Source organism: Solea senegalensis, linkage group LG9, assembly GCF_019176455.1.
Source record: "Solea senegalensis isolate Sse05_10M linkage group LG9, IFAPA_SoseM_1, whole genome shotgun sequence".
NCBI classification, from domain to species: domain Eukaryota; kingdom Metazoa; phylum Chordata; class Actinopteri; order Pleuronectiformes; family Soleidae; genus Solea; species Solea senegalensis.
In genome coordinates this window covers 18480851-18505014 of record NC_058029.1, presented here as the reverse complement: position 1 = coordinate 18505014, position 24164 = coordinate 18480851, and the positions used below count along the sequence as shown (strand labels likewise).

Sequence of the window (24164 nt, the reverse complement as noted above, 5' to 3'; positions counted from 1 at the left end):
ACAAACATTTATCTGGAAATCAGTACAAAAAACTGTAAATTATTTTGGGTGAAGTTAATATTACTTTTATATTAATATTTAGATCGGGGGCTATATATTATTTTCTGTGTCAAGTGATATTTACACTTTAGCATAGCGTTTCACATTTGATTTAATATGTGATTAAAATACATAGAAATTCTTTATCCATAGGTACTGTCACTAAAAACAATCAGTTTGAGTTTTATTCAGTTGGGGTGAACCAGTTATCTATTTTTTTATACTATACTTTTTTTATATATACATTTATTATACATGTTTAATCACTATTTATAGTGTTCTATGTATTTATTTTATTTTAGTGTGTCTTTTTCCCAAGGTATTGTGCCTTTTTGAAGCATTTACATAACGAAATTGCGTTATATATAGGCATATTGACAATAAAGAATTCTTGAATCTTGAATAATGCTGTGGCTTTGCAATACAATAAAATACATAAATTAAAATATTGCAAACATTGATACTAACCTGAAGCAATTTATGAATTAATAAAAAAAAAATCAAAACAAACAAACAAAAAAAAACTTTTGTGCGGAAGACTGAACATTGAAAACTGGTTCCAATATTTTGATTAGGTAAATAAACTGGAAGTGTTCCCCTACAGTCCGGTGGGCGGCGCTGTGGCTGCGACATGAGTATCTCTATTCAACTGTCGGCGCTGTATGTGTGATGAGAATAGTCAAACCATAATGGCGACTGCTGGAACAGCAGACTCGGGATTAACAGCCCCGACAGGTATCTAGTAGTTACGTCTCATACATTTGTCGTCTGAATATGTACATGTAAACTGCTCTGTGTAGTGTTTTGCAGCGACTACAATGAAATGACGCGGTGATTGTGGCCGTATTTCGTCCTTGTTAGCCCGTTCGCTTGCTAGCTTCCTAGCATCGAGGCTCAACCTAACAAATGAACCAAGCAGTGGCTAGCGTGTTAGCTGCCTCGTTCATTAATTGCAATAGCTGTTATTATTATTATTATTATGCACACTGAGCGTCCGTTCGCCACCCACCTGTTTTATCGAATTGTATATTAAAGCAAATGGCATTCAAACAAATATGTACCGAAAGCGGGATTTGTTTTTGCCGTCAAGCCGGTTATTTCGTTTACTGTGTTTTTCTGTGATAACGAGTCAACGAGACACGGGTATGCATTTATTGTGCGAGGTTGTCATTGGTGTGTTGTTTGGATTACTGTATTTATTTTTCTGTTATTATCCCGTAACTACCCCGTTACTCCTTGTCTCCCTCACCCGTTATATCCCTGCTCTTCCTTCCCCCGACCGTCTTTTTTAAGTCTGTCCAGACTAGTAATCGGCAAATTCAGTTTCTTCCCGGGCCTGTGGTTTATTAGCTAATCAAATCTCATGCTATCTAAACGTTACATGGGCTTGTCAGTGGGAATGTAACGATATGAATTTGTTTTTACTTACTAGTTAATACTTAAAATGGGGGGAAATGCCGTTCACTGAACGATAAACAAGTGAAATGGCAACATCTCATACGCCTCCATGTGTATACAGAAATTGCTCTTCCCACAGTAGCCAGTCAGTCTGAATCAGTGAATAAAAATAGTGGCTTCAAAGCACTCTCATAGCTCCGACATGGCTGTGAGCCTGAGACTGCACAAATACTGTCAAAACACATACACCACCCACACTTGAGTGACAGCAACATAATGTAGTTTCCTGTAATGGTTTGTATGTCTTGTTTCTGAATCAGGCCAAGAACCAGTATATTTGTGGACTCCTCAGAGGTGAAAAATTATTTAAAAGAGACTGCTCATGTCCCACATTTTTTCCTTTGGCAGGCAACATATGAACAAGGCTGGCAGGGAGTTTTTTAGTTTAGAGGAAGGAGCAGATGGTTTGTCTATTGTCTTTAGGCCTGTCACTGACAACCTAAAGACACTGTTAAGTACTTCAGCACACATTATGTTAATAACTGTCTGGTTCTACATGGCTATTTGTGGAAAAATGCAACGTGAAATGTCCAGTACAGCAATTAGTCATGATTTTCAAAAAACACACAATTTTTTTGTAGAGACCAACATTAGTCATTAAATTGCATTATCAACTTAAGTAGGCTGACTGTATCCTGCTTCACAGATATTAGGACTCAGTTCTGGAGGAGAGCATTACAGCGAGGTATTCGCATGGGTGTGCTTGAGTGTTTTTCTCCCTCTTTCTCTCACTCACATAATGAGAAAGAAAGAAACCGCATGATTTGTGATCATATAGTGTGTTGTTTTTATGTAATTGGAGGAAATTGATTTGAATTGAATGATGCTTGTTGTTTTCCCTGTTAACTCAGAGGAAGTACTTAGTATTCAGTTATCCTCACATTATTGTTGAAGTGTGCATCTTTCATTGGTTGAAGTGTCCACTTAACTGTGCATCACCTGGATTGAATCTGCTTGGTCTAGACATCACTACAGTTCTGGTACTACAGGTTTATAATCTTACATCATCTTTCTGCATGCATGCCTGTGTGGCACTGCAGCATTGAAGTAGATGTTTCCATAGTTTCTGACTGAACGTGTTTGCAGAGTGGGCGAGATAGTAGGTTTTAAGCAACATGTTTATCTAAGGACAGAGGACATCATGTTGATTATTTTATTTCAGTTGTACGATTTTCCTAGTGTGTGTTTTCTAATGCACATTTGGGAGCAAATACAATGTGAATCACTTGATATAATAAAAATGTATTGCAATGTTAACTAATTACAATAATAACTCATTAAAGCAAAGTTACTGAGACACACTAACTGAAAAAAAGAACAAGAAAGTGTATTTTGTCTTGTTTTTTTGAAAGGAGGTGATTGTAGACATACATCGTCAGGGACCAGATGAATCTGGAGCAGTCAGCTCAGGGGACAAGTAGTTCCAGTTCACTGAGAGCTGGAGGTATCAGGGGCAGCAATTAGTAACTACTGCCACATTTAGATCGGGGCTCTTCATTGGCTTTATGGTCATCAGCCAGCTCTGGAAATAGCCCTGCTAATAAACAAGTCGACCGTTTCTTAACAATCATTTACGAATTCTCAATTGATAAAGTTTCTAAAATGATTTTAAACTTCAAATTTACACTAAATGCAGTGGTGTCATTGACGTGGGTTTGAATTGGAGACTGAAAAAGGGAATAATCAGTTCCACAAGACAGTATGTTTCCTCATAGTCTCTCAAGAGTCACTGGTTCACATTGTAAAATCACGATTTATCTTATTTTTTGTCTTAAGGGACCAGCAGCATCAGAAAAATGGCCCCCTCAGAGGTAAGGACCACAGACGTTGACTTAATTCACAAAACAACTCTGCATTATGTGTAGTAATGTAATGTAATTGTTAACCTGGTCAACTCTCAACACAATTGCCTGGAAAACATGTGGTCTACAGCTTTTGTGTTGTGTAATGTGTTTGAATTAATGTAGCGTTTGAATATGTTGTCACATTAACGGTACAAGTATCAAAGCACAAATGTCATAATGTCATTACTGTAACTAGGGTTGGGCAGCTGACAGTCATGGCAATGTTGAGCCCATCTTTTGGCAGTATAGCTGGATTCTGTGTACACCAACATGTACAGACACAAACACATGTGCACACATGCACACTCACACACACTATTAATATTAACATCCAAGTTATCCAACAAGTTTATCTGTCTCTGTTCCTCTTCTCAGATGCCTGGCTCTTCAAGCACAAGTCAGAGTATGAAGAAGACCATTGGACATCGTGGTGTTGAGACCACCACGGGAGAGACCACCTACAAAAAGGTTGGAACAGGGTTAGGGTTGGTGACACTGATTTATTGACACCCACAGCACAGAGTGGGAGAGGTGGAAAGTGGGAAAGGACCACTGTGTACACTCTCATGTTTGTTGTATGTATTCTAAAATTAGTTTGGGAAGTCCTCTCAATAGACACCCAAAAATAGCGATAAGATCAGCAGCAGTCATCATGGTAAAATGGTGTAGGATTTGGGGTGCTGAATTGCTCAATGTGGCAAAGGTCTCCTGCAGGTTCAGCTCCACCTGTGCTCCTTTGCTCAAAAAAAACCTTAAAAAATGGTGTAGGTTTCAGAGCTTCTCTCTTCTCCTTTCTGACCACTCTAGACCACGTCATCTGCCTTAAAAGGTGCCATCCAGCTGGGGATCACTCACACAGTTGGCAGCTTAAGTCAAAAGGCGGAGAGGGATGTTCTCATGCAGGACTTTGTGGTGGTCGAAAGCATCTTCTTCCCCAGGTTGGTTTCAGAAGTCATAGTTGTTTAAACATAGTGATTTATTTTTAATCATTTGTTTCATGTAATGTAATCGTGTTTTGCTCTGTCTGTCATGTTTCTTAGTGAAGGCAGTAACCTGACACCTGCTCATCACTACAGTGACTTTCGCTTTAAGACCTATGCTCCAATTGCCTTTCGTTATTTCAGAGAATTGTTCGGCATTCGGCCTGATGACTACCTGGTTCGTACTTCAACTAAACACACACACCTTCATGTTCATGAAAAGTGTTCTTGTTTTGATTTTTGTCACTGCACATGTTAGATTATTGACTGGTTAATTTTAATCTTAAATTCATTTCTTGGATGAAAGTGTGACATAAATTGTTACAGTTTTGGCAGTCAGTGGCTTTCTCATTCACATTTGCACTCCAATTATGCAGTTTTTCCACAGAGTAGAATGGTTGGGTACATATCTTTTGTGTTTCCATTAGGAATATTACCAAACTAACTGCCCCCAAACCTTCTTTTGGGCTACTCAAGTAAAGTGGTATAGTACAGTATCAGTACGATTTCATGCTATGTATCTAATAGGCACACTGCACTCCCCGCCTACGAAGTAAAGATACTGTTGAAATGCAAGCCTGACCTAGGGCTTTACAAATCGTAAATCGTACCATATTGTACCAAACCAAACCTTACCATGATGGAAACACAGCATTAGAGATGACGACATATCTCTTTAGTCCAACTACTTCAATAAAGTAGCAGTGCATTTAGAAGTCACAGTTGGAAGCCAGTGTGTTTCTTTCAATGCATTCTTTGCAAAAGGCTTGCATCATTTCAAGATGATATTTATATTTATAAATAACATAACCTGAACATAACCTGTCATATTTTAAATGTATGGACAAACACAGATTTCTTTTCATGTTTTAAGTATTCACTGTGTAACGAGCCTCTGATTGAGCTGTCTAATCCTGGAGCCAGCGGGTCACTGTTCTACGTCTCCAGTGATGATGAGTTCATCATCAAGACTGTTCAACACAAAGAGGCAGAGTTCCTCCAAAAACTCTTACCTGGATACTTCATGGTAAGCTTGGAGTTTTTGCAGTAGTTTCTGTACGATTCAAGTGTAACAGATATCTAATTTCTTTGTCCTTTTTCATACTCCCTTGTAGAATATAAACCAAAACAAACGCACTCTGCTGCCGAAGTTCTACGGACTGTACTGTGTTCAGGCAGGGGGCAAGAATATCCGTATTGTAGTGATGAACAATCTTCTACCTCGGATCATCCCTATGCACCTTAAATATGACCTGAAGGGCTCCACCTACAAGAGACGAGCTTCTCCAAAGGAGAGAGAAAGGCCTGTACCCATTTACAAAGACCTTGACTTCATCCAGGACTTGCCAGACGGCCTGCTACTGGAAGTGGACAACTACAATGCTCTTTGCAAGACAATACAGCGGGATTGCTTGGTGAGTGACGAGATACATGTTTTCATGTTTTTTTGTCGTGTTTGTGTACATGGGTTGTGCTGCTCCATGGAAAAGAATGTATTAGTGTTCAAAAGATGCTGCATTTGAACCCCCGAGAATTCTGTCAGCTTCAGAAATCAGCAACTTAAATGATACTGGTGGCCAAAGAAAGTGTATACTCACACTGTGAGGGCCATCAGTAGTAATCTTTATAGCCACTCATTTCATCAAAACTAAACATATTTGTTAATATTCTCTGTTTATTTTTCCAATATTTCTATTTCAATGCATTTAGTGATATGTAAAATAAAACTAACACAGAAACACTCATTATATCAGTGCAAAGGAGTCTCAAAATAGGGATACAAAGTGTGCCTATTATAACTTCTGTTGTATACACACATCAACACTATAATTTTATAGGCCACATTTAATGATTAACTTGTATTATAACTTAAGGTAACATGAAGATCACAGTCCAGCCTCAGCCTTCTCCCCAACACTAGAAGGTACAGGTGACAATAACCTGTTTTACCAACTGTAAAGTAACAAATTTCATGCGTCTATCTATACACAGTATACATCTGTGGAGATCTTTTGTAACTTAAAATCTAAAGGATGGCTCTCTGTTGCTGGTTGCAGCACTGTGTTTGTGAGAGAGGGAGCATGGAGGACAGAGCACTATAAGCAGGTTTGATTGGTATCGTTGGCAGAGTGCAGTCTATGTAAAAAAAAGCAGGAGAAATTGCACTATAGCAGTCTGCCACTGTTTGGATAATTCATAGGAAATTACAACATACTTATCTGCAATTTAGGATAGCACTTTCCAGTAAAAGAAAATCAACCAAATACAGCAGTGGTAGTTTCCAGAATAAAGATTTAAGATAAATTTGTTATTTTTTTCATTACTGCAACACACCCAGCAACATGACATAATTGAACAGGCTACATTGTAATGCATTTTAATTTCAAATTTTAACCCAATTCAGTCTGAGCTGTGATCCTTTGTGTTTACACAAAAAGACAAATGCTGAAATGTATAACCAAGAAAGTATTTAATGTTAAGCTATAACAAGTCCCATTAATTTAATTGACTTTTTGCATAAGAATAGAATCCATGACATGAACACAATTCAGGCCGAGTTTGCATGGAATAACCCAAAGGTTTTTCAGTTCTGTTAAATGTGCTGGTGTGTACCTTTTATTTGTTTTTAGTTCAAATGCTTGACACTGTAAACTAACTGTGTTTACTTTGTGCAAAGGTGCCTTTTCAAAGTCATGGGAACAGACTGGCGGTTTATATTATTGCACTTATCAATTTACTTATACCTAGAACTGTTTTATAGTGTATGTGTTGTTGTCAGTAGCAAAGTATTTTCTATACTGCTAAAATCATTTCTCATCAATTTCAAATCAACATGCAATTTAAATTTAAATGATAAATATTTGTTTTGACTATATACAGTAAATCTCTCATCAAATGTCACAATCTCTGAGATGTTTCTCTTTAATGTATTGTATTTGTATGTTTCTATTTGATATAGCTTTTACAGAGTTTCAAGATTATGGATTACAGTCTCCTAATGGGCATCCACAACATGGACCAGGCCATTCGAGAGCGAGAACGTGGTGTTGGCAATTCAGGGGACATTGGTGGGCCAGAGGGATCTGTGACTCCAGATCAGCGCCGGCCACAAACCCAGAAAAGTCTCTACTGTACAGCCATGGAATCCATCCAGGGGGAAGCTCGAGGGAAGGGAGCTTTAGATTCAGAAGACCAGTAAGTCTTATTGCTAAGCATTTCAACTGTAACTTTCAGTGTAATTTCAGGCATTTAATTGATGTGTTTTCTGCTTCTTTGGCCTCCTTTCTCCAGCATGGGTGGTATTCCAGCTCGTAATAGTAAAGGCGAGCGATTGCTCATCTACATTGGCATCATTGACATTCTCCAGTCCTATAGGTCAGTGTCTCAAAGCAACCAAATCAGTCTACATTATCTAATAACATATATTGAGTGTTACAGGTTTATTTTTGTATTATTTTAGGTTTATTAAGAAGTTGGAACACTCCTGGAAGGCCTTGGTCCATGATGGGGTAAGAGTGTACATATCAAAGTTTTCATCAATGCATTAATAAGCTGAGAAACTAAGCAGAATTGCAGTATTTTTAGGCTTTCGGGTCAGCTTATTACAGTTTGTCCTGCCATAGTTTCAAAATATGTTTTTCTCCTTTGGCTTCTCTGTGGATTTGGTAACGTTGTTTGATTCATGCTTGCCACTTTGTCCCTTTTGCTTGCCATATTGCCCATGAAGTTTTGCTGTCCAAGCAGGCAGCTAGAACTCAAAGTTTCAGCAGCAGCTGTGTATGTGCACGAAAGTGATGTGCAATGCAATTGTGTCTTTCTCAAAGGAGAGTTTCTTTATTCACTCTCTAGTCTGGGTACTTGTCACTAGGGTTGGCATCGCTGCTGATTTCCTGAATCAATCCGATTTCGATTTAAAAGTCTTAGTTCAATTAAAGTTTGGATTCAATTCAATATTGATTGATTTAGAGATATTTCAGATTCTATACTAATTTTGCTTGAATATTTTGCTTAAATATTGACTCCAAAGTAGTTACATTAATGCATTTCTTATTTATCTCTACAGTACAGTCATAGGCAATGTTGGGCATCTTACTTTAAAAAAGTAATTAGTTATAGTTACAAATTACTTCTCCCAAAAAGTAATTGAGTTGGTAACTCAGTTACCACATTGTAAATGTAATTCGTTACTCAGCAAAGTAACTGACATTATTTTTTATGTTCTATAACGCTATTACATTCTTTAACATCCTATCTGTCAAAGATGTTTATAATACCTCAATGAAGAATAAAACCCCTATATACAGTATTTTGGAGCATTTGACCACTTGATATTCTCAGTAATGGTAATGGCGTTGCAATGATAGGAAAAGTAATTATTTAGATTACTCCGTTACTGAAAAAATAACGCTGTTAGTAACGCCGTTATATTTAAACGCTGTTACTCCCAACACTGGTCATAGGTGATATCTCAAACTGTGACAAAAAAACCTGTTCAAGTTCAAAATATGCCACCAAACTTTTTAAGGTAATTAACAAGATTAACAGAGGGTGCTATGAGTGCAGCTTGGCCTCCATCAGTGAAAAACAATAGTGATGTGTTTTTTTGAGGCTGTGGGAAAGATTGGAACACTGGAAATGTTTTTTGACCAAGACGACTTGTTTAAGAACATTCACAAGCTAAAAAAATGTGTCCAAACTGATGTTTTGATTGCATTTGCCCCATCCTAATGGCTATGTTGCTGTTTCCTACTTTAGGACACAGTTTCCGTCCACAGGCCTGGTTTCTATGCAGAGCGTTTCCAGCATTTTATGTGCAACACAACATTTAAGAAAATTCCATGTGAGTATTCATAAGGTGTCAAGATCTTGATCCATTGACTGCTTACAAAGTACGCAGTTGAAAAGTCTGGATGATTGCATTGATCATTGCCACTTAAATGCCCCGCCTTCTTCAGTAAAACCGTCGCCATCTAAGAAGAGTCGTGGTGGAGGTCAGGGAGGTCTTAGGAGGGCCCCCACCCTCGGAGCTCCCACCCCGCTCTCCCATGCGTCAGGACAGATGTCTATGGACTCCAGACTGGTGTACCACAGTCACTACAGAAGCACAGAGTCAGAGGCTGACAGTGGTAAGAGCTGAGGTGTTGCAAGCAATTTTAAATTGTATGCCTTCATAGTTGTGATCAGATAGGAGTTACTGATGTTGTAATTTGCTGTAAAAATGATCTCAGGCATCCAGTCAGGCAGACCTGATCTTGTTCCGAGGACCCCTCCGCTATTGGACAACCCTGCTGATTGTGAGGCCAATCTTTCCACTTCATCACTTGGCAGCACAGGAGTTGCACCCACCTCTCCTCCACTGCGGTAACGATAACAGCACCTGACCTTTCATTTTCCATCCTACTTTTACACTGAACTCATTTCCTCTATGCTGACTTTTCTCTGCAGTTCTGTGGGAGTGGAAGTGCACAAATCGGCAAACACAGATCTTGACCAGGGTGGTAACCACAGGTATAGGAGGCACTGATGTATTGTAAAATGACATCCTCATTATTTTCTTTTTTCATATTAGGAATTGCTTCTCAATAATTTTCCATTTTCTCTGTGCCAGTTTTGGGGTAGAAGGGGCTGCAGATAATTCTGGCAATCTGTCTGGAAATGAAGATGTCGTTTCACTATCTGACATTGTCCCAGAGACCAACATCTGTTTTGTAAGTATAGAAAGACAATGATAGACAATAACGTTCTTCTTAACCCATAGTTGAACAGGTTAATAAATAACAGTCAGTTAATCATTATGCACACACCTCTGTCATGTCTTTGTATCAGTGGTACATTAGTTATGTGACGTTTATGTAACGGGTCACAAAATATCAAAAATAATAGACTAATGAAACAATGAGGCTCTTGCTTAAATGCTACTCATGTAGCCTCTCATTGAGTCAGGCTGCAGAGGAACACTCTTGTGTACAAAGATATTACCTGCAACCTGGGAAATGTGGTGCATTTACTTTCCACTGGTCAACAAGATTTACATCCACATTAGAGAACTTGTGGGAGAGGATGTTTTTTGTTATTTTTTATACATGAAAACTTAAAAATGTGTATTCCACAAGTAGCTGCACCATATCTTAAGCTGCACTTTCCGCTTCCTGAGTAATGGTGCCATCTTGTGAATGTGCAGCTTCATCTTGTCTCTTGCCTTGACCTCTTTGTTCTGTGACATTGTACTCTGCTGATTAAGTTGGTGTTTTGGTTTGATGTGTGCCCTCTGCTGGTATCTATCTGAAATTAACTTTGTGAGATCCAGTGAAATGTCAGAAACAGACAAATTATAACAATAAATAATACATTTTGAATAGGTTAAATCCTTGATGGGCGACTAATGACTAAAACAATACAATTATCTTTAAATGAATATTTTCCGTTATATTTTTGTTGCATATACAATTATATCTTTCATAATTTTGTGTTTCTTTTATCTGTCACAGTAAAAACAGACATGGTGAAACGTAAGGATGAGGTGTTTCTGGCCAAGTTGAGGTGGACAGAAGTAAGAATGAAGAGAATGAAGGTCGCCACAGATGACCCTTCCCTGCACCTGTGTTGTTTTCTCACCCATACCCACAGTAAACATGGACCTCTGGGTGATGCAGTAAGGTGCAGTGGAGGATGCAACAGTGGGTTTGCAATGAAAAAGGAAGGAAAAATCAAGAGGCTGGTGTGTGGTAAGCCTGAGACTTTCCCAGCCATCAGCATTGTCACTGTGCATACACATTTGTCTGCACTTGTCCCAAAGCCCAAATATCTGTTAGGAACAACTTCTCCATGAAGAGTTGGTCATTGCGCCCAGTTTTAAAGCATGAAGAGATGTGACAGACAAGCTTTCAGAAGGAATATACACACTTAAGAACACACAAGGGGCGGAGCCTGTGTTTGTATGGATGAATATTTTCCTGTTTTTCATGCTCTGTCCAAGTGGGTTCACATTTCTGTGGCTCTAGAGTTTCTATTACTGCACATCCAGTTCCCCTCGGCACTGCTCATGATGAGGGGGACTCTGAGCAATCAGTGGCCAGTGTTTAAATCAACACATGCTGCTGCTGACTCAGCAATCATTTATGCATTTCTTTTTCTTCTTTTTTTTTTACTGTTGATATAGATTTGTTTGAAGTTGGACTTTGAAACTCCGAAGTGATGTGTTGACCCTATGGTAATTTTTTTTTGGTTAAGTTGTTCTGCTGGAAGCCACAGTGGTGCTGCAAAGGTCCAAGGAGATCTTGCCGCTGCTGAATGTACATTAGTGTTTTATTATGTAGAATGTGTCTTATTAACATGGCAGACCACATTTTTAGAACCCTGAAAATCTCCCCCTCTGATGAGACCATATGTGCTGAAGTATACCAAGTGTGGCCCAGTCCCATTTCTCATGTTTACCTCTACCTCTTGCCCCCTGTCATTAGGAACTGATAAACAAGGGTTCGTGGTTAAAATCTATATAATCTACATGTTGATGACAATGAATAACGGTAACATTAGTTTCCTTGGAATCAGGGTATTGTCTCAGAGCCTTTTATTTAAAGTGAAATTGTTCCGTTTGAAGGGTTAGTTAGCCCTCACAGTTCACCCTCTACCAACAAGCACTGGGACACCATAGTCCTACACATGGATGTGCAAAATGGAGGTGTAAGGCTAAGCAGTAGGGGCAAGAGGTGAAATGGGATTGAGCCAAGTGCCAATAGCACTGCTGGCCACTAGATGCTATGAATTGAAGTCAAGGTTTTTGGTTAATAGGAGAGAAACATTTAAGCTACTGTCTGTTGTCTGTCATGTATGTGCCTTTACATGTTTGTTCCTCCCCAAACATGACACATAACTGACATAACCACTCAGAGAAACCTGCCTTATCACTACACCTAAAGCCATCAAACTGCCATTTGTATGTTTGGACCAACCAGTGAGTTTTAATTTTTAATGAAAACACTATTAAAATCTCCTTTACATTTATGTCAAGTGTTGAGTCACCGTGGTTCAACAGCTCAGCTAAAACTTTTAACTCTCCTAACATTGGACAGAAACTGTATGTGATTGATATTTGACTCATTCATTTCTGCTGGTTCTAGAAATGACACACACTCACATATCCACTCTTGGACCAATATTATGAAACATTCTTTTTTATTGCATGTACTCCTATTTATCTTTAACTTGGCTATTCATATAAATTGGATTTTTTCTTCCACAAACAGTAAAAACAACAAGGATGTTGCTGGACTGGAAGTGTTTACCCCATAAGATGTTTCTGATGCAGAAATTTGAGTCTCTACCAAGTGAACTGTAGCAGATCTCAGACTTTGTATCATTTCATTTAACACATTTAAGTTTGTTTAATGCACATGTGGTCTGTGCAGCAGAGAGGGAGATAGGGGGAAATGTGAGTTATGAAAAGAGAAAGAAGGTAAATTGTTCATGGTTTATCAGTGAATGCACATGTGAGGATACAGGACTGAGTCTTTTGTATTATAAGCCAGCCGCGGCACCAAAGAAAAGAGCAGGGGCTTCCTGTAAATGTTCACAATCCAGTGCAGTTGACACAGAAATGAAATAAAACACTCCTGAACTGAAATGTTTTATAAGGTAATAACACTGGGTTGACCTGGGTTTTAAGGATCTGTTATTAAACTGGATTTCCTTTGCTGAATAATTTCATGTCTGACATAAACCTAGTGCCCGTAAAGATTTATTTTTCTTTATCAAAGAATGATTCTACTCGACCCGGCCTGTGGCATTTCAACAGTTAACTCCACATTCCCGTGAATCCTGTGAAAATTTTTATTTACTGCACTCGTGGAAGCTCTCAGAGCTCAATATTTAAAACGTTTGCGTAGTTAGGAGAACGTACTTGAAATTGATTACTTGTGTTATGGTGAAAGACTGATTTCTTCAAACAGATTCGTTTGAAATTGTATTGAGCGTTGGTTGAGCGTTAAACCACCCGCCAAAGAAAAACACTCCCCCTGTAAAATGACATGTTTTAAAAAGCAAACAAACCACGTTCTAGATTGTAACATCTTAATTTTTTGATGTTAATGTTTTTAGTGAGTGGTACTGTGTAATTGCTGGATGCAGACCAATTGAGTCGCAGTTACGTACTACACCAGTGGCACAAGACAAACATCCTTAACTGCTTAAAGGGCAGTGTACTCTGCAAAGACACTATAATTTCAAGTGGAGTAATGCAATACAAACTATGTGTCACCTTTCACCTCGAAGAACTATATTTATTACTATGGTTGTAGACTGAAATGATAAAGGTGTATGATGTACTTTAGATGATTGTATGTATACTGTATAAACTGACAGAAGGATGTGTGAAACTGTAGTGTGCATTGCCCGTGAAGGGGAGACTATTTTGACAATTTCACGTTTTTAGTTTGTGTGCAGATTGTGACATGATGGCTATATTATCACCATGATGATTCTGGGTTGTTAAGCTCCTGTGCTTTTTCCACGTGAATGTTTCACATGGCTCACGAGCCAACATTGCTGGTTGTCCTATATGCTTCAATTACTATATTTTTACTGTGTATAAAATGTGTATATGTACATAGAAGTCACGGAAATGCCTTCTCATGCAATATGTGCTGCCTGCCCCCTGCCATGTTTCAGTTATGTGGTGGTAAACTGTTTTCATGTCTGATTTTAAAGGATTAAAGATATTTCTATAAGTCTTGGTTTTTCGATTCTTTTATTCCTGAATCACTTTTTGAAAATCTGTTTTATTGAATTTTGAAACTGTCCATACAAGTAAATACTGGTAGCAAGATGCAGCCCGGTGACGGTTACATGCGGAGTATTGTAAAAAAGACACAAAAATGTAAAGTATACTATGCAATTAAAGTAATTGTATAACAATGAATAAATACATACTTGTTAAACTGAATCTCCTGCCAGACCTGGATCAAGAGTGGACGTAAGTGAGCTCCTGCTCTGTGGCTGCACTGTGACAGAATATCTCAGATTCTTCAGGTATGTGGAATGTAAGTATCAGTCTGTGGTATCAGTACTTTCATTATCTAGATGATTTTGAATATGTTAGGTTTGGATTTTTCTTTTTTTTAAACACTGCAGTTTAATGGGTAGCCAAGTTTTGAGATTAAACTTAGACTCAAAGAAGAAACAGTAACTGTCCAGTTGGACTGATACACTTTTATTATTAACATTATGGTAAGGGGTAAATATTTTTGACATTTCATTCCCCACGTCTCATACACATTGGTCTTAAAGAGTCTAACAAGTTGGTGATTAAAGACAGATGCTGTGGGTTTTTTTTTTAAAAGTTTGTGGCAAATTCAAGTAACTTTTTTAAACCAAAACATTTCTTAAAATAGTCATTTTTGTACAAGATTATTAATTAAGTTTTAAAAGTAAAGAAATTCAGTAGGAATTTGATGTTTTGGCTCACTATTCAATTGCTTAGAAAAGAAATTGGCCATAGACCCAATATACTTGCCAACCCCTTATCTGGGGACTGTGTACATACACTCTGGCCCAGGACTGGCTGAGGCCTTGAAGAAGCCCTGAGCTCACCCTGTACTCTCACTGTACAAATAAACACACTGTATAAACAGACCTGTTGGAAATTATTGAACTCATCTTAATTGTTTGCTGTTTCTCAATGTCTGCTGACATTGCAGCATAGTGCAATAAAAATGACATTGCACATTAAGGTAGAATTGTTTTGATTTAGCTGGGCTGTCATATTTATTAACATAACATTAACTTAATTTTCTCTTCTCCTTTAGGAAATGAGCTTTGGTTTATTGCTTATTGGCTCGCTGATGAGATTAATTCTTTAATATAGACTGTGAGACTAATTTTTGATATGAGATGCTATAGAGACAGTTGATGCCACAACATTATTGAAGTTCCACAGGCAGCCTTACTCCTGAGAGACATGTCAGTCACTCTTGGGGGACCCTTTGTGTCCACAGGGGTTCATTCATTGGGTTTTCCCTGCTTTGGCCTGCAAGCCTGGGCATTGCTCTGCACCCTAAGGAACCCACAATCCACTACAACACCAGTCAGCAGCTGTACCAGTGCATGAAGGTCTGTTCTGCCCCTCAATTTACCTCTACAGACCAAATTGGTCATGCTGGATGACGTTACACATAGTATTACTTTCACTACTGCATTTCCAGGCTCTTTCACATCTGTCATCTGCTCAGTGTGACCCTAGGTCCTTTGCAGTGATGTCCTCCACAGTGTACAATTGCCAGAGTCCATAGTTCACTATTTTGAAGGCGAGTAAATAACGATTGCCTTGCAAATATGTAAAATCAAGTCCACAGTCCTTAATTTTGTAACCAGAGTAAACAGCTGCAGCCGTACAAATAAAGAAGCTGTCTAGACAAAAACCACAGACGTGTGATCCACACAGAGCGAATACATCCAGGCCACAAGGTAAAAGACACTCAGTCCAAGGTAAGATCACACCTCTTCAACCTAGTTATTCCAGATTCACTTCCAAACTTGATCATCTTTTCCTAGAAGCATCTAATCCTTTTTCCTTAGCTACTTTAAATCGCATTATATTGTTGTATGCTCATATTATACTGTATTATGAAGATTGATACATTTTATTAAGGAGAAACCCATTGACTGTTATACATGCCCTCTATTTCTTATGTTTGTACTGCTGTAACTCAAAAACTACAACTTGCTTCACTCAATTGGATTGGCCTCTGGTAAAAATGAAATGGTTTTCTTTTTAAAGATTTTTTTTCTCTTCAGTGATACTAATACAGGCTTTCTGAAATCTTAGATGGAGAAACTTTTGCTTCTATTTGCCCTGATTTCAACATGTTTCGCAGCACCTCAAGGTAAGTCAACCTTTGTTTGACCAACAAGCTTTATTTACAAAAAGCAGCATTTTAACATTACATTTTAACGATCTAATTGTGTCATATTTAATCAGGTAATTCAATTACAGAACATGTTTGTGGTCAGTATTATTGTTCCCTCTCTTCCTCTGTGCAGATCTGTCAAACAAAGTGTTCGTCTTCCCCAAGGAGACCAACACGGATCACATAAAGCTCCTAACAACTAAAACCCAATTCAACGCCTTCACCGTCTGTCTCAGGTGGTGTACTCAGAAAGCTTGTGTTTGTGGTAATGTTTCAAAAACACCCTCTTTGCCTCAGTTTCTTACAACTTGCATGTTTGTTCAGATTCTTCACAGATCTCAAAAGGCCCTATGGGCTCTTCTCATTGGCTACTCCAACAAAATCCAATTCCTTGGTGATCTATAAGCCTGATGTACAGAATGTCCTCAGGATCCATGCCGTGGACCCACACACAGACTTCCAGTCAGTGTCATTTGCAGCAAACGCATGGCACTCCCTTTGTACCACCTGGAGCTCAGACAATGGTTTGGCTCAGGTATGGTTGAATGGAAAGCCAACCATCAAGAGATTTATCACATCTGGGCTGCCTATCACTGGAGCGCCAAAAACCATCCTGGGCCAAGAACAGGACAAATATGATGGAGGGTTTGATCTTAGTCAGTCTTTTGTTGGTATGATTTCTAAAGTCCACATGTGGGACCATGTTGTCGCTCCTGCTGAGATCAGACGCTACATGAATGGCAAATACTTCACCCCGGGAAACGTGTTCAACTGGCAAGCCCTCGAGTATGAAATCATTGGGAAAATCTATGTGGAAGAAGATCAAGAAAATATGTAACATAGTGCTCACTGGGCACCACATGAATGTTCAGTGGAAATCATTAAAATCTTTTCAGACACTTAAAGGGTTGTCACCATTTGTTTTAAAGAGTTTAGGGATCAGAGCCAAGATTAAGAAAACATCTTTTGTCTTTTAAAATCAGACATGAAAACACATCACTGAAACATGGCAGAGGTCAAGGAGCACAATATTTCATGTGAAGGCATTTCCGTGACTCCTATGGGCATATACACATTGTATGCACAGTAAAATATTGTAATCAAAGCATATAGGACAATCAGCAATGTTGGTTAACGCATGTAGAAAAGAGCGTGAGCTTAACAACCCAGAATCATCATGTACATAGTACATTTATTATGTGTTATTAAAAGGTTGTAAAATCATCAATTGACAATCAATCATTTCAGTCTTCAACTATTAATTATACTAATAAATATTGTTCCTGAAATGTGACAGACATGTTTTAGTTTATATCATTTTTTAGCTCTTTTTTTCTTTATCCTCCACATGACGAATTTCAAAATAAAAGTGTTTGTTTCGATAATGGAATGATAGATAGTTGACAAACAAAATACTTCTGATGCAAAAAAAATATATGTATACAGACATAATAAGCTTGATATTAAATGACAGGCCTCATGAAATCAACTGATCACATTTATTGTCATTTACTTTCACTTTGATCACTTTGATCTTTCATTAGCCGTTCAAAATTTATTAAAGGTTAAATAAAACTTTCACAGGTTTATGTCAGATACAGATTATCAGACATTTAGATCCTCAGCCACTTTGTACAGTAGTTAGTACATAACAACTGCAATACAATCTGTACCCAACATTGGCGTTAAAGTGTTACAGTAATTAATATAATAAAAATATCATACAACATTTACATTTAACACAACAGTCATAAGTTGCAAGCTGCCATAAAATAAAAATAAAAATAAATTAACATAACAACACAAAACTCCATTACCCATAAGCCATCGCGTCAACGTAGCAGTCTACAGACGTCAAGATGGTGCTTGAAAGCACTATGGTGTGGTAAGGAATCAGAAATAAATCTCAATTTAGAATTAATCGTGATACTTTTACTAATAATAAGCATGTATATATCTGTATTTTTTTAGGGTAATTTGTTTGATGCATACCTCCAGGTCTACTCAATATTTACTTGATTGAAGATGATCGGCTTATTCCCTGAGTCACCTAGCTAACGCTAGCTTGAAGGCGCTTTCATTACAGAGGCAAATTAAGGACATTTAACACGGTGTTTATTTACAGACACTAAACAATGTAGTGTTCCTTCTTTACGCTCGTGAACTTGAATCTCATATTGTGCCACAAGATGAGTCTATATGTCGTTAATGAGCGCGTTAGCATTAGTTGGCTATACAACCCTACTGTCATTGTCAACACAGGACACCGTTTTCTTTGTGATTGTTGTTTCGCCTGTCCAATAACCGTTGTATCAGGTACAATTTTCAATCGATTACTACATTCATCACCAACCATTTTGATAGTCGATGAATTGGTTTAATCTGATCAGTCATATTTAACCATTGTCTGACACTTAATGAACCAGATAGCTCTTCGGTTAATAAACAAATTAATTTAAAATCAACAGTCGTCAATATAATTGTTTAGAATTTAAGCTGCAGAGACATTAACGTTATTTGTTGTATTGTTATTGCGTTGACTGAGGCTACATCATTTGTTTGTTGTTGGGATTTTTTTTTCATTTATATTTTTTGTAATTGTTCTGTCAAGTGAATGAATGTAGGGACGTTACCAACAATATAACACGTCATAAGAGTCAGGGTCTACACATACAGTACATTAGATGTCATATGGATATTAGTATCACATATTTCTTTAATGTGTGCTAAATATTTTGCTGGAATGATTAGTTATTAACCCTGCTGTCAATTTGTTCCTAGTGTGGATAATAGTGAATACATGCGAAATGGAGACTTTCTGCCTACCAGGCTGCAGGCTCAGCAGGATGCAGTCAATATTGTTTGTCACTCCAAAACACGCAGCAACCCTGAAAACAACGTGGGCCTCATCACCATGGCAAAGTAAGAGCCAGTGTCTTTGAATTTGTAAGGTGACATTTTAAATTGACAATCTAATGATGAAAGTGTTGCAACTCTGCAGTAACTGTGAAGTGCTGACCACACTGACCCCAGACACGGGGAGAATACTGTCCAAGCTGCATGCTGTGCAGCCTCGTGGAAACATCAGCTTCTGCACTGGCATCAGAGTGGCACATGTGAGTTTGAACACACTGTGGAAGTACATTGTTTTAATGATGCAGGACACCATTAGAGGAATTGGAAAAACATTTAAACACATTGAGAGATCAGTTAAACTTAGTTGCTATAGTGGTGTTCAATGGCAGTTGGCCACGTACTTCAACGTAGAAGCTTCACTCAAACAAACTGCGATGACGACAGAGAATCAACATCTACTGTAGCAGCATTTGTATACATCCTACATGGTGGCCTGGAACAGCAGCTGTCTTTTCAGCTGTTGCTTCCATTTTGAACGGCAAAAGGCATTAGATGCCATCGCTACTAGAAAACTACAACAAGTAAATTTGTTGACACGTTTTCTGTTGTTGTGCGTTATGTCATCCAGATCATTGGTCTGATTAGTTGTAGGTCTATCAAATTGCATACAGAGGCATTTTCTATCTATGTCTGTTGGTCACACCCCATGAAAGTGGGAAGTACACATTTTAAAGTCTCACTGATTTTCTACCAGAACGTAGAGAAATGTGTCTAGTTTCAAACATGACTACCAAAAGCACAGTGACTTACTGGATTTGATCCATCCAGCTACACTGTAGAGTGCAATATCAACTGACCTCCACCACTTTACTTAAATGCATTTTGGTAATTCATGTTGTCTTACCTTTTTTTGCCTTGCTTTTCTGTGTAGTTGGCATTGAAACACAGACAGGGCAAAAATCACAAGATGCGCATTATTGCATTTGTTGGAAGCCCAGTGGAGGACAATGAAAAAGAAGTGAGTTCAATTCTGACATTAATGATTTTATTTGGCATGTTTATTAGTTATTGCGTATTAAATGACAAAGATACAACATTGATCATGGCTGTGTGTATATACCACTTGACATATTTCTCTTTTCTGTTAGCTGGTCAAAATGGCAAAGCGCTTGAAGAAAGAAAAAGTCAGCGTGGATATCATTAATTTTGGAGAGGAGGTATTTTTGATCAAATACATACATACATACAGTACATTGAAATAGTACTTACAGAAGATGAAAAGCAACACTGAAATCACAAGATATACATATATATGTCTGTGTATACATATTTATATATGCATATATATATATATAACCCTTGTGCATGAATACAACCACGAGATGTCATCTGGAGGAAGCGTACTAAATATATTTGAATAAATAAATATTTATATATATTTGCACTGTATTTAAAATATGGACACACACACACACACACACACAGTAACTTAAATATGTGTTATCATTGTATCACACCTCTCTGCAAAGTTTACTAGTCCACATGGTCACCCTGAATCTTTTCTTCTTTCGCAGGAGATGAACACAGAGAAGCTGACTACCTTCATCAACACACTAAATGGGAAAGAAGGAGCAGGTTCCCACCTGGTCACAGTACCTCCAGGCCCCAGTCTGGCTGATGCCCTGCTCTCCTCACCCATCCTGGCTGGAGAGGGAGGTGCAGTGTTGGGTCTGGGTGCCAGTGACTTTGAGTTTGGAGTGGATCCCAGTGCCGACCCAGAGCTGGCCTTGGTAAGAGAGCAGGGAAAATTAACAATTGCAAATCTGATTAGTCATTATAGTTTCCCATAAGCTCATAAGAGTTGAGCAACCATTCACTCACTCACACCTATAGTGTATTTAGAGTGACCAATTACTTCTGCATGTTTTTGGATTATTAGAAACCAGAGTACCCAGAGAAAGCAAGCAAACTCCAAATTGAAAGCCTCAACCTTCTTGCTAACCTTGTGCTCCACCGTGTGGCCCATTCAGAGAATGCTGTCTTATTTTAAATGTTGAAATGTTGCATAAACAAAACCTTTTACTTGCTGAAGTCCAAAAACATTGCAACGTGCATCGTAATGTTCTCTAAAATCACATGTTCTTGTGCTTTACCTTAATTTTGTTTTTTGTTTATCTAGGCCCTGCGTGTGTCTATGGAGGAGCAGAGACAACGCCAGGAGGACGAGACTCGCAGAGCAGCTGTTGCATCAGCTGCTGAAGTTGGCATTCCCTCTCCTCCTGCAGATAGTGAGAAAAATGTCCAATGGGATCTGCCCCTCTCTGCTTACAGTATTGCAGACAGACAAGTTATAGGATTCAGCTGGATAATGTTCAAACAGGATATCTTTGTGTCTGTTTCAGAGTCAGAAGATGCTTTGTTGAAGATGTCTGTCTCACATACGGAGTCCACCACACCTGTTTTACCAGACATCAGCCGCATGACTGAGGATGAACAGATTGCCTATGCTATGCACATGTCCATGCAGGGACCAGGAGCAGGTTATACACACGTTTTAAATTGTCTTGATATTCCCTCACCAGATAATTAATACAAGTTATAATACAAGCTAGGTACAAGTATGCATCAAAATAAGCAAACCCATTTTCTTTAATGGACGACCACTTTTTGTAAATTATGCATTAGTTTGAGTCTAGAAAAATCAGTTGTGCAGCTAAATAGTTTTGTGTTTTAGTTTCTGGCTTACATTATTGTCCTTTTTATCTAATGAAAGCAACACAAGAGCACTATTGTTGTGTGTCTATTGTCATTCTAAGTAACATACCTGATTCTTTAGTACTAGTAGTTTCTGCAATAAATATTTAGGCATTAGATGTTGAAAAAGGATATACAGTATTTTGATCACCAAGTTGGCCCAACTATTGAATCTACATGTTATTGTGTGGGTTTTTGTTTTTTTTCTTTGTAAGACGTAACGTTTTTTTTTACCTCTACAGACTTTGGTGCTGAGGACATGGACACGGGAGCTGACATAGATTCCAATGAGGCAAAGGTAAACACAAGCCTTTACTTTTTTCCTCATTTGTCTTTTTTAGGATGTATAGGTGCTTGTACAGCTCTGTCCTGGGATGCCTCCTGACCTTGTGGAGGTGATGGGAGAGAGGAGAATGATTGCTAAGCTATCATCTCTGATGGACAGTCTCTCCCACACCCTGCAGTACACCATCACAGCACTGAGCAGCTCCTTCAGTGACAGACTGAAACATCCTAAATGTCTGAAGGAGCGGTATTGCAGGTCATTCCTCCCTCCTGGCTGTTAGACAAAAAAACAACCACACTGCTCTCAGTAGACCACATGTAACAATATACACATGTTCAATATCAAGCGCATACTGTACATATTTTGGTAAGTTAATGTCTGTAATGTACTGTATATTCCATTTTTACCTTTTTTGTAGTCTTATTGTTGATAGTTTTCTATATTGTACATTCCCTGCATGTTTATTATTTATTAGCTTTATCTTTACTGTCTTTGCTGCTGTGACACTGTAAATGTTCCCGTTGCAGGACTAATAAAGGATTTATCTTATCTTGTTCAGGTGTGAGTTACAATTGATTATTATTACCTGTGTCTAGGATGAAGAGGACTACGATGTTATGCAAGATCCAGAGTTCCTACAAAGTGTTCTTGAAAACCTTCCTGGAGTCGACCCCAACAATGAGGCCATTCGTAACGCCATGGGCTCTCTGGCTTCACAGACTGGCCCCAAACCAGAGACCAAGAAAGACGAAGAGAAAAAGAAATAAAGAGAATTTTGAAGAAGAATAGAGACCTGAGAATTAACTGCATTTTGCCATTCACAGTATCATGGTCCTCAATGCAGGAAATGTTTTGTTCATCTTTTGTTTACTAGTAAAACAGCATCCCTACCCGTTCCCTTGTATTTCTTATCCAAACAACGTCAAAGTCGGCTCTGCACACACTGGTGCCTGTAGTAATGTATGCAGGTTATTTACTACTATGGTTGCTGTGGTAACCTGCATACAAATCAGGATGGTGCCCATTCATTTCCCCATGTGAGACGGGGTGAAAGTGGCTCATTTAGTGACATGTCTGTCGCAATTCTACCACTATCTCTATCTCACTATCACCCCAAACAACAAACAAACTTGGCACAGTGCCAAGTCGGCACTGCACACTAGTGCTTTTAGTAAATCACCTGTGAAGTTTGAAGCCAGACAAGCAAACCAGTGCACAGTTTATTAGATATAATATTTGATTTAGAGATGGAGCGACTGATGTTCCTTGGATCTATAGTGAAATGTAGTTGTGCTAACGTTTTGACGACTTTGGGTGAAATTTTGCTTTCACTTTTTTGTGTGTCAAACACACGCCTCAAGGCTTTTCTAATAAAAAAAAATACTCTGCAACATGAGCAAATCACAACTCTAAATAAATGTACAGGATACAAAGAAGTGCTATGTGTGACTTTTGTAATTAAGTTACAATAATACAAGCTGCAATCTTTTTTAGCCTTTGTCTTCCTCTTTCTAAAGGTGAACATATTTCAGTTGGTGGTGAAATGTATCTACTTTTTTTTTTTATTCATATTTGAATGTTCACATAAAAGCCTAGCTAGGGGAGATAATGTAGTGTTAGTGTTTTGCGAAGGCCCATAGCACAATATAAAATAAACTAACAATATAACATTAAAGGAACATACATTTGTTGTGTTTAATATGCTTTATTATAGAAACATAATCACTTTACACCTCAGTCAGACAAATAGTCACAGTAAATGGTAAATTAATGGAGAAGGCATAGATCAGGTGAAGTCTTTTTGTAATTTTGTGAGTTGAGTTGGAAGAGAATATTTAACTGAATTTAATTTTATAAATAACTACTTCTGTGTGGCTCTTGGGAAGTCACTGTAGCATGTTTTGGTGACAGGAAACTTGAGCAATCAGAAGAAAAGCCAGACACTTTTTTTTCTTCAATGTGAAATTTAGGAAATATTGTGGCAAACAAAGTTAACAACAAATACCAAATTAACAAGGCACACAGCAAAATTAATAGTAAAGTA

The 24164-nt window shown here is 38.1% G+C and overlaps 3 protein-coding genes across 4 annotated transcripts; all 3 read left to right on the top strand.

Moving 5' to 3' along the window:
- The first annotated feature begins 703 nt into the window (after positions 1-703).
- Positions 704-14046, top strand: LOC122774818 (phosphatidylinositol 4-phosphate 5-kinase type-1 alpha-like). Of its 2 annotated transcripts, none has more exons than XM_044034356.1 (16): positions 704-774; positions 3274-3308; positions 3717-3809; positions 4149-4279; positions 4382-4499; positions 5196-5348; positions 5437-5736; positions 7281-7516; positions 7613-7696; positions 7782-7830; positions 9077-9161; positions 9277-9447; positions 9550-9682; positions 9767-9829; positions 9930-10029; positions 10810-14046. In XM_044034356.1, the coding sequence occupies exons 1-16, from the start codon at positions 729-731 to the stop codon at positions 10810-10812; spliced, it is 1800 nt and encodes a 599-aa protein (XP_043890291.1). In that variant the 5' UTR covers positions 704-728; the 3' UTR covers positions 10813-14046. The 2 variants fall into 2 exon arrangements, with proteins under 2 accessions (XP_043890291.1, XP_043890290.1); XM_044034355.1 differs by having other exon boundaries at positions 7598-7696.
- Positions 14047-15718: 1672 nt separating this feature from the next.
- On the top strand, positions 15719-17129 carry LOC122774946 (serum amyloid P-component-like). Its single transcript, XM_044034563.1, has 4 exons — positions 15719-15802; positions 16143-16200; positions 16358-16460; positions 16549-17129. The coding sequence occupies exons 2-4, from the start codon at positions 16143-16145 to the stop codon at positions 17060-17062; spliced, it is 675 nt and encodes a 224-aa protein (XP_043890498.1). The 5' UTR covers positions 15719-15802; the 3' UTR covers positions 17063-17129.
- Positions 17130-18050: 921 nt separating this feature from the next.
- Positions 18051-23556, top strand: LOC122775232 (26S proteasome non-ATPase regulatory subunit 4-like). The gene is made up of 10 exons (XM_044035049.1): positions 18051-18109; positions 19006-19146; positions 19226-19340; positions 20012-20098; positions 20229-20297; positions 20655-20870; positions 21260-21368; positions 21483-21620; positions 22077-22132; positions 22717-23556. The coding sequence occupies exons 1-10, from the start codon at positions 18084-18086 to the stop codon at positions 22885-22887; spliced, it is 1128 nt and encodes a 375-aa protein (XP_043890984.1). The 5' UTR covers positions 18051-18083; the 3' UTR covers positions 22888-23556.
- The last annotated feature ends 608 nt before the right edge of the window (positions 23557-24164 follow it).

Coding starts and splice junctions, on each gene's coding strand:
- LOC122774818 (XM_044034355.1), top strand. CDS start 729: ATGGCGACTGCTGGAACAGCAGACTCGGGATTAACAGCCCCGACAG. Junction 775..3,273: donor GGGATTAACAGCCCCGACAG/GTATCTAGTAGT, acceptor TTTTGTCTTAAG/GGACCAGCAGCATCAGAAAA. Junction 5,737..7,280: donor CAATACAGCGGGATTGCTTG/GTGAGTGACGAG, acceptor TATTTGATATAG/CTTTTACAGAGTTTCAAGAT.
- LOC122774946 (XM_044034563.1), top strand. CDS start 16,143: ATGGAGAAACTTTTGCTTCTATTTGCCCTGATTTCAACATGTTTCGCA. Junction 16,201..16,357: donor ATGTTTCGCAGCACCTCAAG/GTAAGTCAACCT, acceptor TCCTCTGTGCAG/ATCTGTCAAACAAAGTGTTC. Junction 16,461..16,548: donor GCCTTCACCGTCTGTCTCAG/GTGGTGTACTCA, acceptor ATGTTTGTTCAG/ATTCTTCACAGATCTCAAAA.
- LOC122775232 (XM_044035049.1), top strand. CDS start 18,084: ATGGTGCTTGAAAGCACTATGGTGTG. Junction 20,871..21,259: donor CCGACCCAGAGCTGGCCTTG/GTAAGAGAGCAG, acceptor TTGTTTATCTAG/GCCCTGCGTGTGTCTATGGA. Junction 22,133..22,716: donor TAGATTCCAATGAGGCAAAG/GTAAACACAAGC, acceptor ACCTGTGTCTAG/GATGAAGAGGACTACGATGT.